The following is an 18,280-nucleotide window of genomic DNA, read 5'->3' as shown; positions in this document are numbered from 1 at the left end:
AAAATAGGAAAAAGAAAAAATTAAGAAAAAAAAGATTATAGTACCCCTTGATTTTAACTAGGTAAATGGAATCTTTTTGATTTCATTAGAGGGAGGGACTCAATGAGTGCGAAAATGCGTTCCAGAGGTACCAAATCTATGTTTATTTTGATTTTGGGACCACTGTGAGTAGAAAGTGTAAACCACAGGGACCAAATTCAAAATTTACTCAAAAATATAGAGTAAAGTATGATTTTCGTCCTTGTGGTTTGAGAAAAATATACTTTTGATAACATTTTTTCACAATTTTCATCAAATATCACATGTGATATCCGCAATCAATCCATTGTTTTTTCTTTATTTCTGGATTCACGTTTTGAATCATGTGTGGTTAGTTATGTTTAATATATGATACACTATGTGAATTTTTTATATATTTATCACATGTGATAAAATAATGACAAACATATAGATCAAATAGCAATGATCACATATGATAAGATCAGTATCGTATGTGATAATATCAAATATCATATGTGATAATCAAAAAGGGAAAGAAGCAGTAGAGTTAAGCTTGCATAGGAGATAACAATCTCATTAGGTAATGATTCAAATAGATCAGATCTTCTTCTTTCATAATGAACATCTCGTGCTTCACATAGATTCTTCTTCAACAATTTTTGTTTCTATATCTAAAAAAAAATCAAAATGTATAGATTCTTTTATGCATATCCACTTTTGTGTGTAATGTTTCGCATTGATTCACGGTTAAATAACCACTTTGATATTTGACATTTATACCCCTTCTAATTTAATTTTGGATTCTTTTATTTGATGTATTAATTTAATGGGATAAGTGGTCTATAATTATTTCTACCTTCTCGTAAATTGACTCCCTTGTCGCATGATATTTGACATTTATAACTCTATCTCTTGTGTATACATTTCTGTGGTAAAAATTTGGATTCTTAACTCAAATAGCCTTTTGTAAAAAAAAAAACTATAAAAATAGCCTAAAAATACATTTTTAACAAAAATAGTCACCCAATCCTCCTTTCTAAGGAGAAATGCAAAATGATCCACCAAAGAACAAAAAACTGACATGTCGACATGACTTGCTGACTTGAAAGAACATAAAGTTGTCGTCGATGTGACTTGACAATCGCGAATGTGACAAGACCACCACCAATGTGACAAAAGTTATGGATGACAGCAGCTTCTTCGGCCCCCTCGCGTCGGGCAAGGGGCAACGCAAGGCTTGGCGCGAAATTGTGACACCCCCTTACGTGACTTGTGTAAGTTTCCATGTAGTTCTTTCACAATGTTAATCTTGACTATTATTTTTTACTTTCAACATAATTACATATATACCGATTTTTACCATTACATTAATCAAACTAAACATACAATTTTAAATTTTCAACCACCACTTTCGTCGTCGTTGATTGCCCCTCATCATCATTACCCGCCAATGACCGCCCCTCATCATCAAAATGTCCGTCGTTGACAACCATTTACTATCATTGACCACCGTGAACACCGTTGATAACCATTCACCGTCACTGTCCGTTGTTGATTGCCATTTACTGTCGTTAACCGTCATTGGTCAACATGACCGCCATTGACCCTCGCTCATTGTCATGCCCGCTGTTGGTCGTCATTTGACCGTCATTCATCAAGGTAAGATTTTTTTTACATTAAGCAAAACACATTTTCATTACATACTAATTTGGATTTATATGTTATTTTTATAACCTCTTTATATTATATGTATTAAGGAGATTATTATCAAGCACTAGTGACAATAAGATCAAGTATAGAGATTGCAAATATAATTTTGACGAAATTGTGGGTATAAAAAAAACATACTAGAAATGTTTAGGAAAACCTGTTACGAATGACAGGATTTTATAGTTGTTCTTCACATTGATGATGATGTCATGGCTCTTGTTGTGATAACCGGGTCCTGACTATTACCCAAGGTATTTATTATATGTGAATTAATTGTGTATGTGAATACATGCTTACATTTTTGTTGGCATCATTTTGAAAACTTTGGGAGAACTAGAGAAGAGTTACCCGGAGATCAAGTGTGGAAAACAAGTTGGTTTTACATTCTTCATCTTCTTCAAAAAAATCTGAATTTTTGCAAAAAGGTGAGTGGTTTCTAAAATACTCTTTTAAAAAAAGATTTGATTATTACTATAGATAGAACTGTGTATTATTCTTAAAAACCTGATTTTGTGCGATTTGGGTTTATTCAGACAAAGGGTGACCGGACTAAGTATAAACCGGGCAAGGCTTGTCCGGATTACTTTTAGGAGTTATTCGATTTATCTATAAATCGCCTAAGTGTTGTGCGATTTAGGGTGTTAGTGAAAATTTGAACTATGTAAACCGGATAAAGGTTTTTGAATGGAGAAGTATGAATACGACCAAGTATTGTGCGGTTTAGCCTTACATCGCTCAAGAGTTATGCGAACTACTAGTAAAGCAGACAAGTATATTGACCGGATTGTTGACCGGACTGTTGATCGGATTACTTGTCCGGATATCTTATCCGGACATTAGTTTAATGAAAATATTAAGTGTTAAATTTTATTGGAATTCTATAATTTAGTGAATTACTAATGGATTTAAATTATGGATATTTTATATCTTTTAAAAGAAAAGATATGTTTCTACCAAGCGTGGTGATGTAAGTCTGTTTTGGTATGAAACTTGTTTTAAGAGGTAGTTCCCCCAGACGTGGTGACTTTTGTCTGTTCTGGCTTGGAACTGGGAATGGATACTTTCAGACGTGGTGACTTATGTCTGTTATGATAAGTAGCTCTGTTTTGATGGAGGAATAAGGGTGGAATATCAAAGAGAGGTGTACTTGGAATAAGGGTGGCATTATCATATGTGGATATTATTATAACTCTTATTATTATTATTAATTGGATTTAATAACTTTAAGTCATCATTTCTTTGTGACCTGATGAATTAAAGATATTATTCCTATTAGAAATAATAATTTAGACGTTATTGAGAAGGGAAAATGGTTTGTCATAACATGCAAGTATTGCCTTAAATCTTTTCTAATAATATTTACAAATGAATGGTCTGATGATTCAAGGAGTTTTGGTTACAATATTTGTTTCATATTGGGAACGTTGGATCTTTAAGCAGAGGTATTTTATAGAATTGAGAGATTCTTGGGTATGTCCTATTATACATGTTATTGTGAACTGCATCATTTGTTTGTATTGCAAAATATTTCTAAGCGAAGTTACTTTATCATATTTTGGTGTTCATCACCCTGCATATGCAAGGAAAGGATTTACTCACTAGACCCTTCTGGTCTAACCCTCATTTTCTGTCTTTAAAATATGCGGTGCAGGAATGACAGGGTCCAGGGATAATAAGGGGAAAGGGAAAATGTGATTATTTTCCTAACCTGTTATCTGCTTTTGAAGATCTGCTTTTGATGGCTTGTTTTGAAGATACATGTTGTATTTCGTTTGTTAGTACATGATTTATTTTGGAGAATTTTTCATATGTAGATTTTGTTCATATAAGAATCCTTGTACTAGTGGGACCTTGTGATGTAAACTATATTTCTATGTAATGAAATATGTGTTATATGCAAATGTGGTGTTTGGAGGTGTTACACTTGTATACTCTACTAATGTCATTCATTACATCTTTCAATATATGACCGAACACTTTCTTGTTTGCTTGATGGTGATTGGGATACACTTGCTTTCATGAACATGTGCATATGTCCTTAAATATACGAACTAGGAACAAATTTATACTGTCAACTACGGTTGCTTTTATTCGCCATTTGCACTTTTCACATAAACATACCACTTCAAACCTAGATCGTATAGATCGGCCACTTTTCATCTGCTAACACTCTTCAAGACATTTTAATCCTAGGGCTAGTTTCAAATCTTCTTTACACTTTGAATGTGTCCAACTTTCACACATTTAGAACGTTGATAATTGACAACCGATTCTTTAGGCTTCACAATAAGGATCGGCGTTATTAATGGGTAGGCATGCCCCAAAACAAATTACAACCAACCGGACCACTGATATTACCCCCATCAACACTTTCTTTATCTTCCTCGTCTAGTTAGGTATCACTATCATCTCATTGTATCCCTAAATATTTATCTATATTGGGATGATACAAACAATTCCAAAAATAGCCCCATAATAAGGATCTTAATCAACTTTATATTTCTCGGATGCATTTTTGATGTTATCTAATTGGCCTCATATTCTTTGGCAGGAATTTTGAAAACACGATATGCCATAATCAGTGGTAGATCATGGTATTGGTATGTCGGACGATTTTCATATGACTTATATAGAGTTTGGTACGACTGGTATAGAGTTTCGTACGAATGATATGGAGTTATGTACGTCCCCTGGCTTTGAAACAGGTGATACTGAGATTGGTATGCTTCATATGGAGTTTGAAATGGTTGATACTGATTTTGGTATGACTGATATGTAAGTGCTCGGAGCTGTCTCATCACTTTGCAATCACGGGTATGGAATGAGTGGAAGTATCTATTGGTTGTGACCTAGCTCATATGGAGTAACTAGAACTGTCTCTTGCCTTTGGTTCGGCTTATACGAAAAGAGTGGAAGTATATACTAGGGGTGTCCTGACCCAAACAGAGTGACTGGAACTATATCTTGGCTTGGGTTGGGTTGATTGTTTCCATCACCACGATCACAAACATATAATCTAAGGGCTTGTGGTGAAATTTCCATACCAATAGCTAGAAAATTTCTCACATCCTCAATGTTAAATAACTTGAAAACCGCACTAGATAAAGGAGATATATACGTTAACCTTATGTAAATCTGGTAAGTTCAATTTTCTCGCTTAATAACTAATCAAACCTGAATATGTTAGCTAGGTGTACCAACAACAACATGACCACCTTTTGAGTTTCTTGAATATAATCTACCATCCCGTTAACTAAACGCCAGAAACCTCCACTAAAAATACCTATCTGAACTATCTCAATATTTGTTGTCATTTCTTTTTAAGAGAGAATTTTTTTGGTTTGAGTGTGGTTGTGATAAAAAATCATTATATATATAGATGTGTTGAAAGTAAAAGACAAACTAATAGAGTGATAGTTAAGATGCATTAGTAAGGACTTCCACAATGAGGGTATTATCCATCCTCTTTTTCATGCCTACAGGTAGAATGATATTAACTGGTGAACTACGGCCAACCCGTTCTCTTTAACTTGTCCTATTTTACTTGTTGCATTACTTGTATCAACTTTAACTTGCCTTCCTTGTTTGACGACGTCCGCAAAAGATCTTGAGGCCGAACCTCTCATTTGCTTACTCGAATCATCTTTCCTGCTTTTGTCATAAGGCTCAACTGCTGATTTCTCGGACGACCGTTTCCAGTGCTTTGAACACTCTACTTCTCTCTTCCTTTCTAAATTTAGATATGTTGACTCTAACGTGATAAGAGTCAATCCAAATGTTGGTCGAGTTCCCTCTCTAGATTCTTCGCATATCCTACTCCCAAGAATCTAGCGAATCCAAACTTCCTAAAAAAACATTCATCTTCCTTGGCAATGTACACATCTACCAGCTTCTCATACTTGCGAAACAGTCCCCACGGACTTGCTTCATTCAAATCCAGCAGGAAGTTGGTAAGAACGGAGTTGATGGCTTCCCCCCTCCCCAAGGAGTCATTGACAAGTGACGAGTTCTTCCTGATCGGCCCTTCGATGATCTCGCTTCTCTCTCTCCCCCTCTCTCTCGCTCTATCTCTCTCTCTCTCTCTCTCTCTCTCTCCTCTTTTTCTATGTTCCCTTGCTAGCTTAAGCGTTTTCAGTATTCTATCTATGAGTGGAATTTGCAATCTCTACCTGGTACCATTCCTTTTATTCATGACACATGTGTATCTCAGGACACATTGAAAAAGAAAACTGCATTAGCCATTCATGGAACTATAATTAGATTACAGTTTTAATATATTAGTTCGTTTTGAGCTTAGTTGGTTCAGTTGAGTAGTAATGCTAGTACAAAATATAACAACACAAACATTTAGCTTAACCACTAACGTGTTGAAATATAAGCTAGTTATTATAGCCGTTATATATTAAACGGTAGTTATTTTCTGTTAAGTTTACAAATGATAATTAATTAACTGTCATATGAAAAGTAGCGTCTATTGGTATTGAAGGGTTGAATCCCTTCGGTCTGTGTCTGTATCTGTACATATACTCTGTCTTATGGCTTCTGTGAAATTAATGGATTATCAGAATTATTAGTACAATCCAGATTCATATCCAACATTGTGGTATCAGAGCCATATACACATGGCTTCGACATCAATCAATCCGTTAAACAATCAAATCCCAAGATTGAATGGGAAAAATTATTATCACTGGAGCATTCAATGAAGGTGTTATTTGAATCCCAGGAACTATGGGACGTGATTGATCAAGGATGTGAATATCCTGATCAATTCAGCGAAATTTCCGAAGAACAAGAAGAAGACATGCGAAATTTAAAGAAGGATAAAAAAGCTTTGCACATAATTTACCAGGCAGTGGATGAAATTATCTTCGAATGCATCACTTCTCAAAATCTGCAAAAGAGGCATGGGATATGCTTTATAGGACATACAGAGGAGAAGATAGAGTAAAACTAGTGAAATTACAAACCTTGAGATGTGAATTTGATGCACTCAAGATGAGAGACTCAAAAACTATGGAAGAATTCTACAATCGTACGGTCTTGATACTCAATCAATTAAGATTAAATGGTGAAAATATTGAAGACAAAAGGGTTGTCGAGAAAATTCTTAGAAGCCTCACACGAAAGTTTGAATACATACTAGTTGCAATTGAGGAATCTAAAGACTTGGATTTCATGTCACTCAAAAATCATCTTGGAATCCTACAATCACATGAATTGAGGATGAGACAATTTGACATCTCACCATTTGAACAAGCCTTTCAATTACACTCTGCAGATGAACAAGAAAAAGGAAAAACTTTTGACAAAACTCAGCAATATGATAACAAAGACAGGTTCAAAGGGATACAACACCTCTTCAATGTCTATATTGCCAAAAATTTGGGCACATAGCCACATACTGTAGAAAACGAATCGCAGAAGAAAGAGGATCTACTTTCTTAAACATAGAAACCAATAATGAAGATGATTCGATGTTCATGATACTCAACACCTTAGAAGTATCAACAGATGATAYTTGGTACATAGATAGYGGGTGTAGTAACCACAWGACAAACAACAAGGCACTCTTTACTCAATTAGATGAAAGTCATAAACGAGAAGTGAGAACAGGAGACGACAAAAGATTAATTGTTCAAGGAATTGGAGAGATCACAGTTGACACCAAGATAGGACACAAGAAAATATCAAATGTATACTTTGTTCCTGATCTAAAACACAGTTTTCTCAGTGTGGGACAGCTCCTTCAAAAAAGGTATGATGTTCACTTCAAAAACAATACTTGTGAAATAAGAGACCCGAATGGGATTCTGCTTGGAAGAATAAATATGACCACAAATAAGATGTTTCCTCTGAATTTCAAAGGAGACACCTTATTCTCATTCAACTTGACTACCAAACARAATTCCCTTTTRTRGCATCAAAGGTTTGGAMATGTTAATTTCGGTTATCTAAGCTTTATSCATAARCACAACTTGGTATKGGGATTGCCTAACATCAACAAGATAGATGATCACTGTGAAGCCTGCATACTTGGAAAACAGTCAAGAGAACCGTTTCCTCAAGAAAAGGCATGGAGAGCCCATAAGCCAATTGAGCTTATTCATTCAGACGTATGTGGTCCTATGAAAACAGCCTCCATTTCTGGAAATAGGTATTTACTCACCTTTATGGATGATTTTAGTAGGAAACTTTGGGTTTACTTCTTAAAGGAAAAATCAGAAGTACTTGATGTTTTTAGAACCTTCAAATTATTTGTTGAGAAACAAAGTGGACACCAAATCAAGACTTTTAGATTTGATGGGGGTGGTGAATACAATGCCATTTATTTTTTGGACTTTCTAAAAGAAAATGGCATCCACCACCAAGTGACTACCAGATATACACCTCAGCAAAATGGGGTGGCAGAGAGAGTAAACAGAACTCTTATTTATAAAGCCAGAAGCATGATAAAAAGCAAAGGTTTAGGTGATCAGTATTGGGCAGAAGCTGTTTTATGTGCATGTTATTTACTAAATAGAACCTCCACTAAAAGCCTTTCAAATATGACTCTTCAAGAGGCTTGGAGTGGCCGTAAACCAACTGTTGCACATCTAAGGACATTTGGTTGCTTAGCATATGCACATGTACCAGACCAGAAAAGGAGCAAGTTGGAAGAATAATCAGAAAGAACCATTTTAGTTGGTTACAGTGAACGATCAAAAGCTTATAAGCTCTACAATCCAATCACTAAGAAGACTATTATTAGTTGAGATGTGATATTTGAGGAAGGAAAGGCATGGGATGATTCTTCAAATTCAAATGATAACATTATCCAAGATATGAGTGGAACAGAAGCATCAAAGGAAACAGCTACAAGTGATGCTAATCAGAATACTACTCCAGCAACTTCAAGTCAAGATAGTCAAAGTCCAAAATCACCAATAAGTGAGAATGATGTGCAAAGATCAGACCTTCAAGAGTCCTCCTCAGAAAGTCCACCTAAGAGAGGTTATATGAGCCTAAATGACATCTACAACACTACAAGGAGGATAGACTTCAATGATGTAGCAGACTTTGCTCTATTTTTTAATGCAGACCCTTTGCTATTTGAAGATGCCATTCAAAAGAAGATATGAAGAGAAGCAATGGATAAAGAAATTGAAGCCATCTTAAAGAATGATACCTGGGAATTAGTGGATCTACCAGAGGGTCACAAGCCAATTGGAGTCAAATGGATTTACAAGACAAAACTTAATGAGAAAGGAGAAATCGACAAGCACAAAGCAAGGTTAGTAGTTAAAGGTTACAAGAAAAAGTATGGCATTGATTACCAAGAAGTGTTTGCACCAATTATAAGGTTGGAAACTATGAGATTAGTATTTGCCATTGCTGCTCAACACAGCTGGAAAGTACATCAGATGGATGTGAAATGAGCTTTCTTAAATGGAAGGCTAGAAGAGGATGTGTATATTGAACAACCAGAAGGTTGAAGAAAGGAGAGGAACACAAAGTATGTCATCTAAAGAAGGCTTTATATGGGCTTAAACACCACGTGCTTGGTACAGTCAAATTGTAGGCTACTTTCAAAGCAATGTTTTCAAAAAATGCCCTCAAGAACATATTGTGTTTACAAAAGGGACTGATGGTATGATGCTTATTGTATGCATATATGTGGATGATTTAGTTTTTACAGGAAATTCTTCAAAAATGGTTGAAGAATTCAAGAATTCGATGAAAGAGGAGTTCGATATGACAGACATGGGACTTCTTCACTACTTTTTGGGAATCGAAGTAAGACAAGAAAATGAGAAAATCATGATCTCTCAACAAAGGTATGCTCAAGGCCTGTTAAATAAATTTAACCTGATTGAATGTAATTCTGTCAGTACACCTATGGAGTTTGGGTTAAAATTATCAAAAGAAAGCAGGGAGAAAGAGGTTGATCCTAGTATCTATAGAAGCCTGGTTGGAAGTCTCATGTATCTAACTGCTACCAGACCTGATTTGGTGTTCTCAGTTAGTATAATTAGCCGGTTCATGGAATCACCTAAAAACTGTCATTGGGAGACAGGAAAGAGGATTCTCAAGTATGTAAAAGGAACTCTCAACTATGGCATCACTTATTCTAAGGTACTGGATTTCAAACTAACGAGTTATAGTGATAGTGATTTCGGTGGAAACTTTGATGATGGAAGAAGCACAGCAGATTATCTTTTTAACTTAGGATCGGGAGCAGTATCTTGGCAATCCAAAAAGCAAAACGTGGTTGTCTTGTCATCTATAGAAACAGAATATATGTCTCTGTCAACAGCTGGGTGTCAAGCCTTATGGTTAAGGTTTCTGTTATTAGAACTAGAACATACACAAAGTGATCCTACGACTATCTACTGTGACAACCGCTCTGCAATAGCTTTAACCAAAAATCCTGTATATCACGGTAAAAGCAAGCACATACGCATTAAGTATCATTTTATCCGTGAATTAGTGTATAATGGTGAGGTGACAGTGGTCTCTTGAGGAACAAAGGAACAATTGGCAGATTGCTTTACAAAGGCACTTCAGATCGGAAGCTTTGCAAACATGTGAGGAAGATTGGGAGTTTCACAATTACTAGCTTAAGGGGGTGTGTTGAAATATAAGCTAGTTATTATAGCCGTTATATATTAAACGGTAGTTATTTTTTGTTAAGTCTACATATGACAGTTAATTAACTGTCATATGATAAGTATCGTATGTTGGTATTGAAGGGTTGCATCCCTTCGGTCTGTGTATGTATCTGTACATATACTCTGTCCTATGGCTTCTGTGAAATTAATGGATTATCAGAATTATTAGTACAACCCAGATTCATATCCAACATGACTCTCTAAAAAATCTTCTCTCTACTTGCCTCTTTTCTGGTTTAAGCAAAATTTTGTAAATTTAAATCTTGTAATGCATATAATTAATGACACATGCAACAACAGTTATTGAACGTATCGAGGTAATACATATATGTTTGAATTTTAAAGTATATCAAGTAGATATCAAATGGTTATCAAACACATCAAATTAACTTGTACAAATTAATGTATGAAAGAAATACAGGAAATAGATTTATAACAAGGTTCAAGTGATCTTTGTTAACGCAGTCCGAAAAATAGAACATAACAAAACGGAGTAGTGGAACTGCGCATTTTGTACACTCTCATGCACCCGTAGCTAGTGCATTTTCCGAAGACCTCCTATTCTTATTAGGGAACGTAGTGATGCGATCCTAATGCAATATGCGTAACAGGAATTACTACCTACTACCCATGGGGAGGACAATGAGCGTAGTAACTCACCATTGGGTTACTCGTGAGAGGAATTACTACTGCTCAATGTTTGTACAAGGAAAATGACTATACTACTCATATTGTTCTTAATTAAGAGGAATGATCAAGTCATAAAAAATCTCCTTTTTTCTCTGCCACATGTCTTTTATTGAAGAATGTTTAATGACATAGCAATGAATATATCTCTTGATTGCAATCTTGCAAATGGATATTAATTTTATAGGGAGTTAAGATTGTATATAAAGACAATTTCGAGACCATCGTGAGAAAAATAAGCCGAAAAGCTCAATGTAGCCGTCTTAAAGATATCTAAATGATCGATTTCCTATCAATCATCCTTTGCGACTGTTATCGAAATAAGCACGGAAAGAGAAGTGGACCACATTAAGTATACTTTGGATTAAGTAGCATGGGTATTTTGGGACGACTTTTGAAGTTAAAGCATATTTTCAAGAGTATCAACATGGAACATATTTTGCATATTCCGGGCAAAAATTAAGCTTAATTTCCACTATTCCAATTGATTTTGGTTTCTTTTTATTTGATCTTTGGATGTTATTGTGTTTAATAAGTTTCAATTTACCAAAATAATAACGAAGAAGATGATAGAAGCTAAAAGATGAAGAAGTTGTTAAAATGAAGATGAATAAGCAGGAAAGATGAAAGCAAACAGACCAAAACACCTTTAAAAAATATGCTCGTGCACATGCAATTATTGACTTAACAGAAATCTAGCATAAAAGTAGAAAAAGGTATCATTTATTTTAATATATTTATTTTTCGATTTTAATTCTCTGTCAATAACCATTCAAGATTCAGATTCTCGTTCACAAGGCTAAATAATCATTCAAGTACGATCACTCTACAGCATGACCTTCTTATTGAAAATCCAGCTAAACTTCACACCATGCTGTTTCATTTTCTGAGCCCGCTCATGACTACGCTCCTGCAACTTCCTGATCCTTGGTGCTAACCCACACACGTACTCTTGTGCACGTCGTCCTTCGCTCGTCAGCGCCTCCAACTTCTCCAGCCTCCATCGTTGCACTAAAAACTCCAAAATATTAGCGTAATCACCTGCGGTGTAGACCCCGAGACGATGGGATACTGCAGAGTAATGGCTAAATAGAGATGCATCATGCCCATCATTCATGAGATAAGCAGGCATTGTGATCCTCTTTCGCATCATATCCGCAATTGCTAGCATGGCAGTCGTGGTATCCACTTCAAGTAGCTTCTCGACTATTTTGATGTAGGCCTTCTCGTGACGCTTTTCATCAGATGCAATGATGCCACATATGCGAGCAAGCACAAGATCACCCTTCTCCTTTGCTATACGTGCAGTGTTTCCATGTGACACGAAGGTGGCACTTTCTTGGAAGGATGTATATACGAAGCCCAAGTAGGGATTATTCTCTGCTTCTGGGTCCTGTAGGAATATATAATTAACTGTGATTCAAATCAATTACTTACCACTTGATGAGTTATTTTAATCAAATTTTAGCTGGATTTTGATTCAAAACAAATAGTAGGAAGCATCATATGTTAACCATGCCGGAAGCAATCAGATTCTGGATGGTCCTCTCTATCATCAACATATCCACCCGACCAGAAAGATATAGATAAGTACGAAGCAAGTCACCATGCCGGTTCTCTTCTGCAGTCCAAGCTCGTGTCCATGTGGCCCAAGGGCTCGTATCAGCTCCAGTCTCATCACGGATCCCATCATAGGTGTTGAGCTGGGTCTCGTATGACGGCAAAGCCTCCTCTGTGATCATATTACCTATAAGAACCACAAGGTAGTCATCGGGCAACATGGCTGACCAGTCACGGAGGGTCTGCACCTCGGTGATGAATTGATCGAATGGCTGAGAAGAGTTGGGTAGGAAGTCACTAGGCTGCCAGGACTCATCTGTTGGTTTGAGGAAAGGGAGGATGGATTGTGCAACCCAGGGCTCGAGTGACTTGATGATCTCAACTTTTTCCGATGGCATTGAGTGGATGATGGCATGGTGGTGATTGGTGGTCACCTGCAGTCCTGTTACAATGGCTCGTGGGAGTATATGATGATGTTGAGTTTTGGTTTTGCCAAATGAGGGGCATCGTAAAGCAGGAGAGGAAATGCAAAGCATGGTTTAATTTTTGTTTGGTCTTCATATCTCGAGATACGTCCGTTTTTATAAGCCTCATGCCAGCACATATCCCATGTAGGGTGGCAAAAAAATACCTAACTCGTTAATCCGATCCGAACTCAACCCAAAATTAACTGGGTTGAGATTTTCAACCCATTTAAATAAATGGGTTGGGTTGAGTTGAATTTTTTGACCTGTTTTCAACCCACTTAAAATATTATATAAATTTATTTTATTCTTAAGATTATATCTATTATATTAATTTTTTATTTTTTATTTTGTTTCTTCTTAAATATATTGGCCAAACTTTTAGTATCACAACTCACGAGTTAAACGACGCTTCAATTTTCAATCCTTCATACAATATCAGTAATTTAGTATCATGAGTCTCGCGTCTTCAATGCTTCATTTTCTTCGGTCGATGTTATCAATCTTCGCCCCTTCTTTTGAGTTCTACCTTCTCCAATCAAAGATTTCGGTTGGTTCCGGTTTGAGGTTTGAGGTTGAGGCGTTGAGGCTTGAGCGATAGCAGAGTCATTCACCCTTGCGGAGCTAAAATAAAGGATCTTCCTACTTCCGCTTGTGTTTTGTTGATAGAATCAAACAGTTCCTAACTTGTAATTTAATTTATACGTAGTACAAATGGAATCGCATCTTGAGGCGCTATGTATTGCAATCATGACAGAGAAGATAGAAGATAAAAAAGAAAGTAATACCGAGAGTGAAATTAGGGTTGATGAAAGTGGAAGTCGAGTTACTTAGAATTTAAAAAAATTCAACTTATTTTGAACAATATATTTGTTGTGGTTGTGTTTTATTCAAAATTTGAACAATTTGGTTGTATTTGTGGTTGTGTTATGTTTTATTCAAAAAAAGTTAAATAGTCTAGTTCTTTTTTTATTTAAAATTTTAAAATTAAATGGGTCAACCTATGTTCAACTCATTTATTTAACAGGTTGGTTAAGAAAATCGTAAACAGATCAACCCGTTATCAACCCATTTAAGTAACAGGTTGGGTTGGGTTGCAAAATCTCAACCCATTTAATTAAATGGGTTGGGTTGGGTTGGGTTGGGTTGAAAATTTCAACCTGTTTAATAAATGGGTTGAAGTCGAACCCAACCCAACTTGACTCATTGTCACCCCTAATCCCATGGTTTGTTTTAATAATATACGTATTATTGTAGGCATAATTTAATGAGTCATTTGCAAAAAGAAGGGTTTATTTTCAAGCAATGTTTATGAAAATGGGTTACTTATAACAAGTAGAAGTCTGAAAAGTCCAACCAACTTTCATATTAATCGTGATTAATTATTGAGTCATTACACAACTTCTTAAACAAATAAGTCCATGCATTTACTGAAACCGATTAAATTGGTTCTTTTGACCTATAAAAATGACTGATAGCATGTTACGGTGGTAAAAACGGATTTTAAACTTTTAAAAAAAGAAGGAAAATTGGGTCTTCATCACACAGCAACCATCTATGTTGGTAAACCTAAATATGCATATTTCTCTCCATCCAGGGCGGATCCAGTGTTTAAGCACTCGGGAAAGGCCCCCTAGTAAAAAACCAAAAACTTTTGTTGAATAGCTTAAATTTTCTATTTCCATCCTCGTCTTACATGGTTTCCCCAGTCTCATATGACCATATGCTTCCCTCCCCCAAGTCCCATTCAACATGCCCCCATCCCATTAATTTCCTGGATCCGTCACTGTCTCCATCAGTGCCCCCATTGACGTTGCCAGAGTCCCTATTGCCAGTGCTCTCGCACCATCTCTGCCCCGCCTCAAGTCATCTCCTATGCCGGTGAGGAGGCGAGTGTCGATCGTGTCATGAGTTCTGCAATCTTCGCTTATGTTTTGATTTTGGTTATTTTCTTGTTTACTTCATTTAATAGTGGCCATGTTTGGACAACTACTGAAGCTATTTTTGTTTACTTCATAATTGTTACGCTAACATCAAGATTCATTTATCATGGTTTGGTTTGTAAATTTTTGAGAAAATATTAGGGTTGATTGAATGTTCAATTTATAGTGGTTATGTTACTGATTTTTTTTAAATACCCATTAGGTTTTCTATTTACACGTATTGTAGGATGTACGTGTATCAGTACAGTATAATTCAAGGCTATGCGGAGGGCATCACCGCTAATCCACGTGTTGATGCAGATTTACGAGCGCAAACAGTGGTATGAAGGAAGGAAAAAAGAGAGATTGTACGGATTTGGTGCACCTCGTGATCTTGATCATGTCCGATTCACCATTAGGAAGTACGAAGTTCAACTATTGATCAGTGAGAACTAGATCGGCACATGCCAATGAGGTATGCATGGTTGTTTTCGCTTTACAACCCAACGCTACGTTTACTCACTCATTTTGTGTATTTATGAACACTGAGTTATTACTTATTTCTTACATTTTCTACTTTTGCCGGGTTGCCAATAGGCATGGCCTTTTAGATAATGAAGTGGTGACTATGCATTCATGCATGGCGATATTTACTATGATCAATATCATGTTCTTTATTCTCATATAATTGATACACAATTAAATTAATCATTTGTAAAACATGGTTGCTTTAATGTTTAAATGTTTACTAATTTAACAATAAATAATTTTTATTTTATTTTTCAATAATTTTTATTTAAATTTATTTATAATTCACAAGCCTTTCATGATATGTTGTTAAATTTAAATTTATAACTTTATTTATATTTTATAAGTTGGAGAAATATAAATAGATATATAGACATTTATTTTGAAATAAATGGAGTAATATTTATATACGATAATTAAATTCTCAATTTTTTCAAATTGCCCATACCGGTAAAAATCACCCCAAATGTGTGAAATCGTTCCGTCAAAAGTTATTTTCACTAGAAGACAAAAAAAAGATCAAAATCGCCCCCACAAAATCAGGTATAATATCTGACTATTATCCCGCAAATCAGATACATGTGAGACCCCTCCATACCTTCTGGTCAAAATCGCCCCTATTTGGTAAAAATCTCCCGCCAAGGGTGATTTTGTTAGTTATTTTTCAAAAAAGGTATGAAAAGTGATTATTTTGTTAGCGTATGATATATAAACTTATCATTTTAGTCAATTTCCCAAAGCAAAATCCAAAAGATATTTGTCTATTATAATTTTTTAAAATAATAAATCAAAAAACAAAATCTTTAAAAAGAGTTATATTTAATTTTACTATATTTTCTATTTTAAAGCTTTCGACATTAATAATATTATTAAAATATTTCAATATACTTTTTAAAAAGACTTTATATAAATTAGCAATAATCCAATCTATTGATCGAAATGAATAAGAATTAATTTCTCTCTTCATACATTAAATTTTAAAGGATTTTTTAAACTTGAATTTACCTTTAGTTTTCTCAATTTTAGAAATCTATATAGAGCATCTGTTAGAGTAAAATGGATATATAACAATAACTTCATTTTGTCTATTTTAAAGAATATGTTGAAGATGTTCTGATAAGTTAGATGATCAATGTGATAATTGGGTTAAAGATTATTAAAGTTTGGGGTTGATTTTGATTAATGGAAGAAAGTTGAGGGATTATTTTGAAAATATACTTAAAATAATTAAAATCCATCACCCCTCATATTTTAAAAATGCATATATGTGTTTATATGTGCCATGATATTTTCTTTTGTTTTGGGAGTAATTTAAAAAGAGAAAAAGAAGGTGCGTGTATTTTACTCAGGTTCGATAAAACATAAGCAAAAGGAAGATGACTCCGACTATTTGCTCTTAATTGTCGTTGCTATTGAGTTATTATCTTCATCTAGTGTGTCATTTCAAGATGAATTTTATTTTTATAAACATCATTTGATATGTTTTTGGTGAAGAAACCGTATGGTTTCATACATGAGTTTGAAAATGTTTATATGTTATTTTTAGCATGATTTTATGTTTTGATATGTAATTAGCAATTAGTTGGAATAAGGGTGACATAATCAAAAGAGACTTATACTGGGATAAGGGTGACAAAACCTTCAGTATGTTAAAAGTGAGACTTTGATTACATGAGAACTGTTATCGCATATTCATGATGCGATGAGTGTGGTTATCGCATCATATGATGAAATGAGATAATTTTATTACATGACTATGATGTGAGGAATAAGGTTATCACATAAATGAGATGCGAAAAGAGTATTTTTATCGCATCCTTGTGATGTGAGGAGATGGATTTATCGCATTCCTATTATGCGAAAAAGAGGAGTTATCGCATCACTAAGATGTGACAAACTATGTAATTGATGCGAGGAAAAATTATATTGCATCTATATGATGCGACAAGTTGATATGGTGCGATATATAAAGTTGTGATCGCATTAATGAGATGCGACAAGTTGGTATTTTTATGTTTAAATTTGATGACTTTGGTATTTCATGGGATTAATGCAATAAAAAGGAGGTTGTCTCATCTATATGATGTGATAAAAAAAATTTGTTTTGATAAAACACTGTTTAATTGTTATTTATACAAATATGGGATTTATAAGAGTGTTTTTGATGATTTTCACCCTGTAATAGCAATCAAAAATGACTTCTCACTAGACCTTATGGAATAACCCTCATTTTGTGTTTTAAAATGACATTACATGCCGGGCACAATCGGAGAATAAAGGAAAAGGGAAATGTGAAGATGTCATGATTGCTTTACATGTATGGATTTTATGAAGATGTTATTACTCATATTTGAAATCTTATTATTTCTACAAGTCTTGTATTGGATATATATGAAAAAGTTGTAGCTACTTTTGGGTGTAAGCATTTTATATATATTTGGAACCAATGTGTAAATATTTAATTTCCATGTTATATGAAATATGTGTTATATGCAAATATGAAATGAGGTGTTACAATCAACTAATCACGGTTAAAAAAAAAAAACCTAATTAATAAGTTAGTTGAAAAATATAAAATGACAAAAAGTACATGTTATATAATTAATTAAATGTTAATATTTTATAATATATTTAAAACAAATTACTAATAATATAATATGCTAATCAATATAAATGAGATGGTAAGAAAATTAAGTAATATAAGTTAATATATTTTCAATTTTATTTATTATATATATATGTTATTAATTGGACGTGT

At 34.6% G+C, this 18,280-nt stretch overlaps 1 protein-coding gene across 1 annotated transcript; it reads right to left on the bottom strand.

The window, feature by feature from the left end:
• Window positions 1-11,874: 11,874 nt before the first annotated feature.
• Window positions 11,875-13,144, bottom strand: LOC112506251 (stearoyl-[acyl-carrier-protein] 9-desaturase 6, chloroplastic-like). The gene is made up of 2 exons (XM_025110267.1): window positions 12,563-13,144; window positions 11,875-12,441 (listed from the first exon to the last, which is right to left on the bottom strand). Exons 1-2 carry the CDS (start codon window positions 13,142-13,144, stop codon window positions 11,875-11,877), a joined length of 1,149 nt encoding a protein of 382 aa, XP_024966035.1.
• Between the last annotated feature and the right edge of the window lie 5,136 nt (window positions 13,145-18,280).

This window comes from Cynara cardunculus, assembly GCF_001531365.2.
Source record: "Cynara cardunculus var. scolymus isolate 2C chromosome LG 2, CcrdV1, whole genome shotgun sequence".
Taxonomy (NCBI): Eukaryota; Viridiplantae; Streptophyta; class Magnoliopsida; order Asterales; family Asteraceae; genus Cynara; species Cynara cardunculus.
Note: the sequence above shows the minus strand (reverse complement) of the source record. Positions and strands in the feature narration are given on the sequence as shown.

Coding starts and splice junctions, on each gene's coding strand:
- LOC112506251 (XM_025110267.1), bottom strand. CDS start 13,144: ATGCTTTGCATTTCCTCTCCTGCTTTACGATGCCCCTCATTTGGCAAA. Junction 12,442..12,562: donor ATCTGATTGCTTCCGGCATG/GTTAACATATGA, acceptor ATATTCCTACAG/GACCCAGAAGCAGAGAATAA.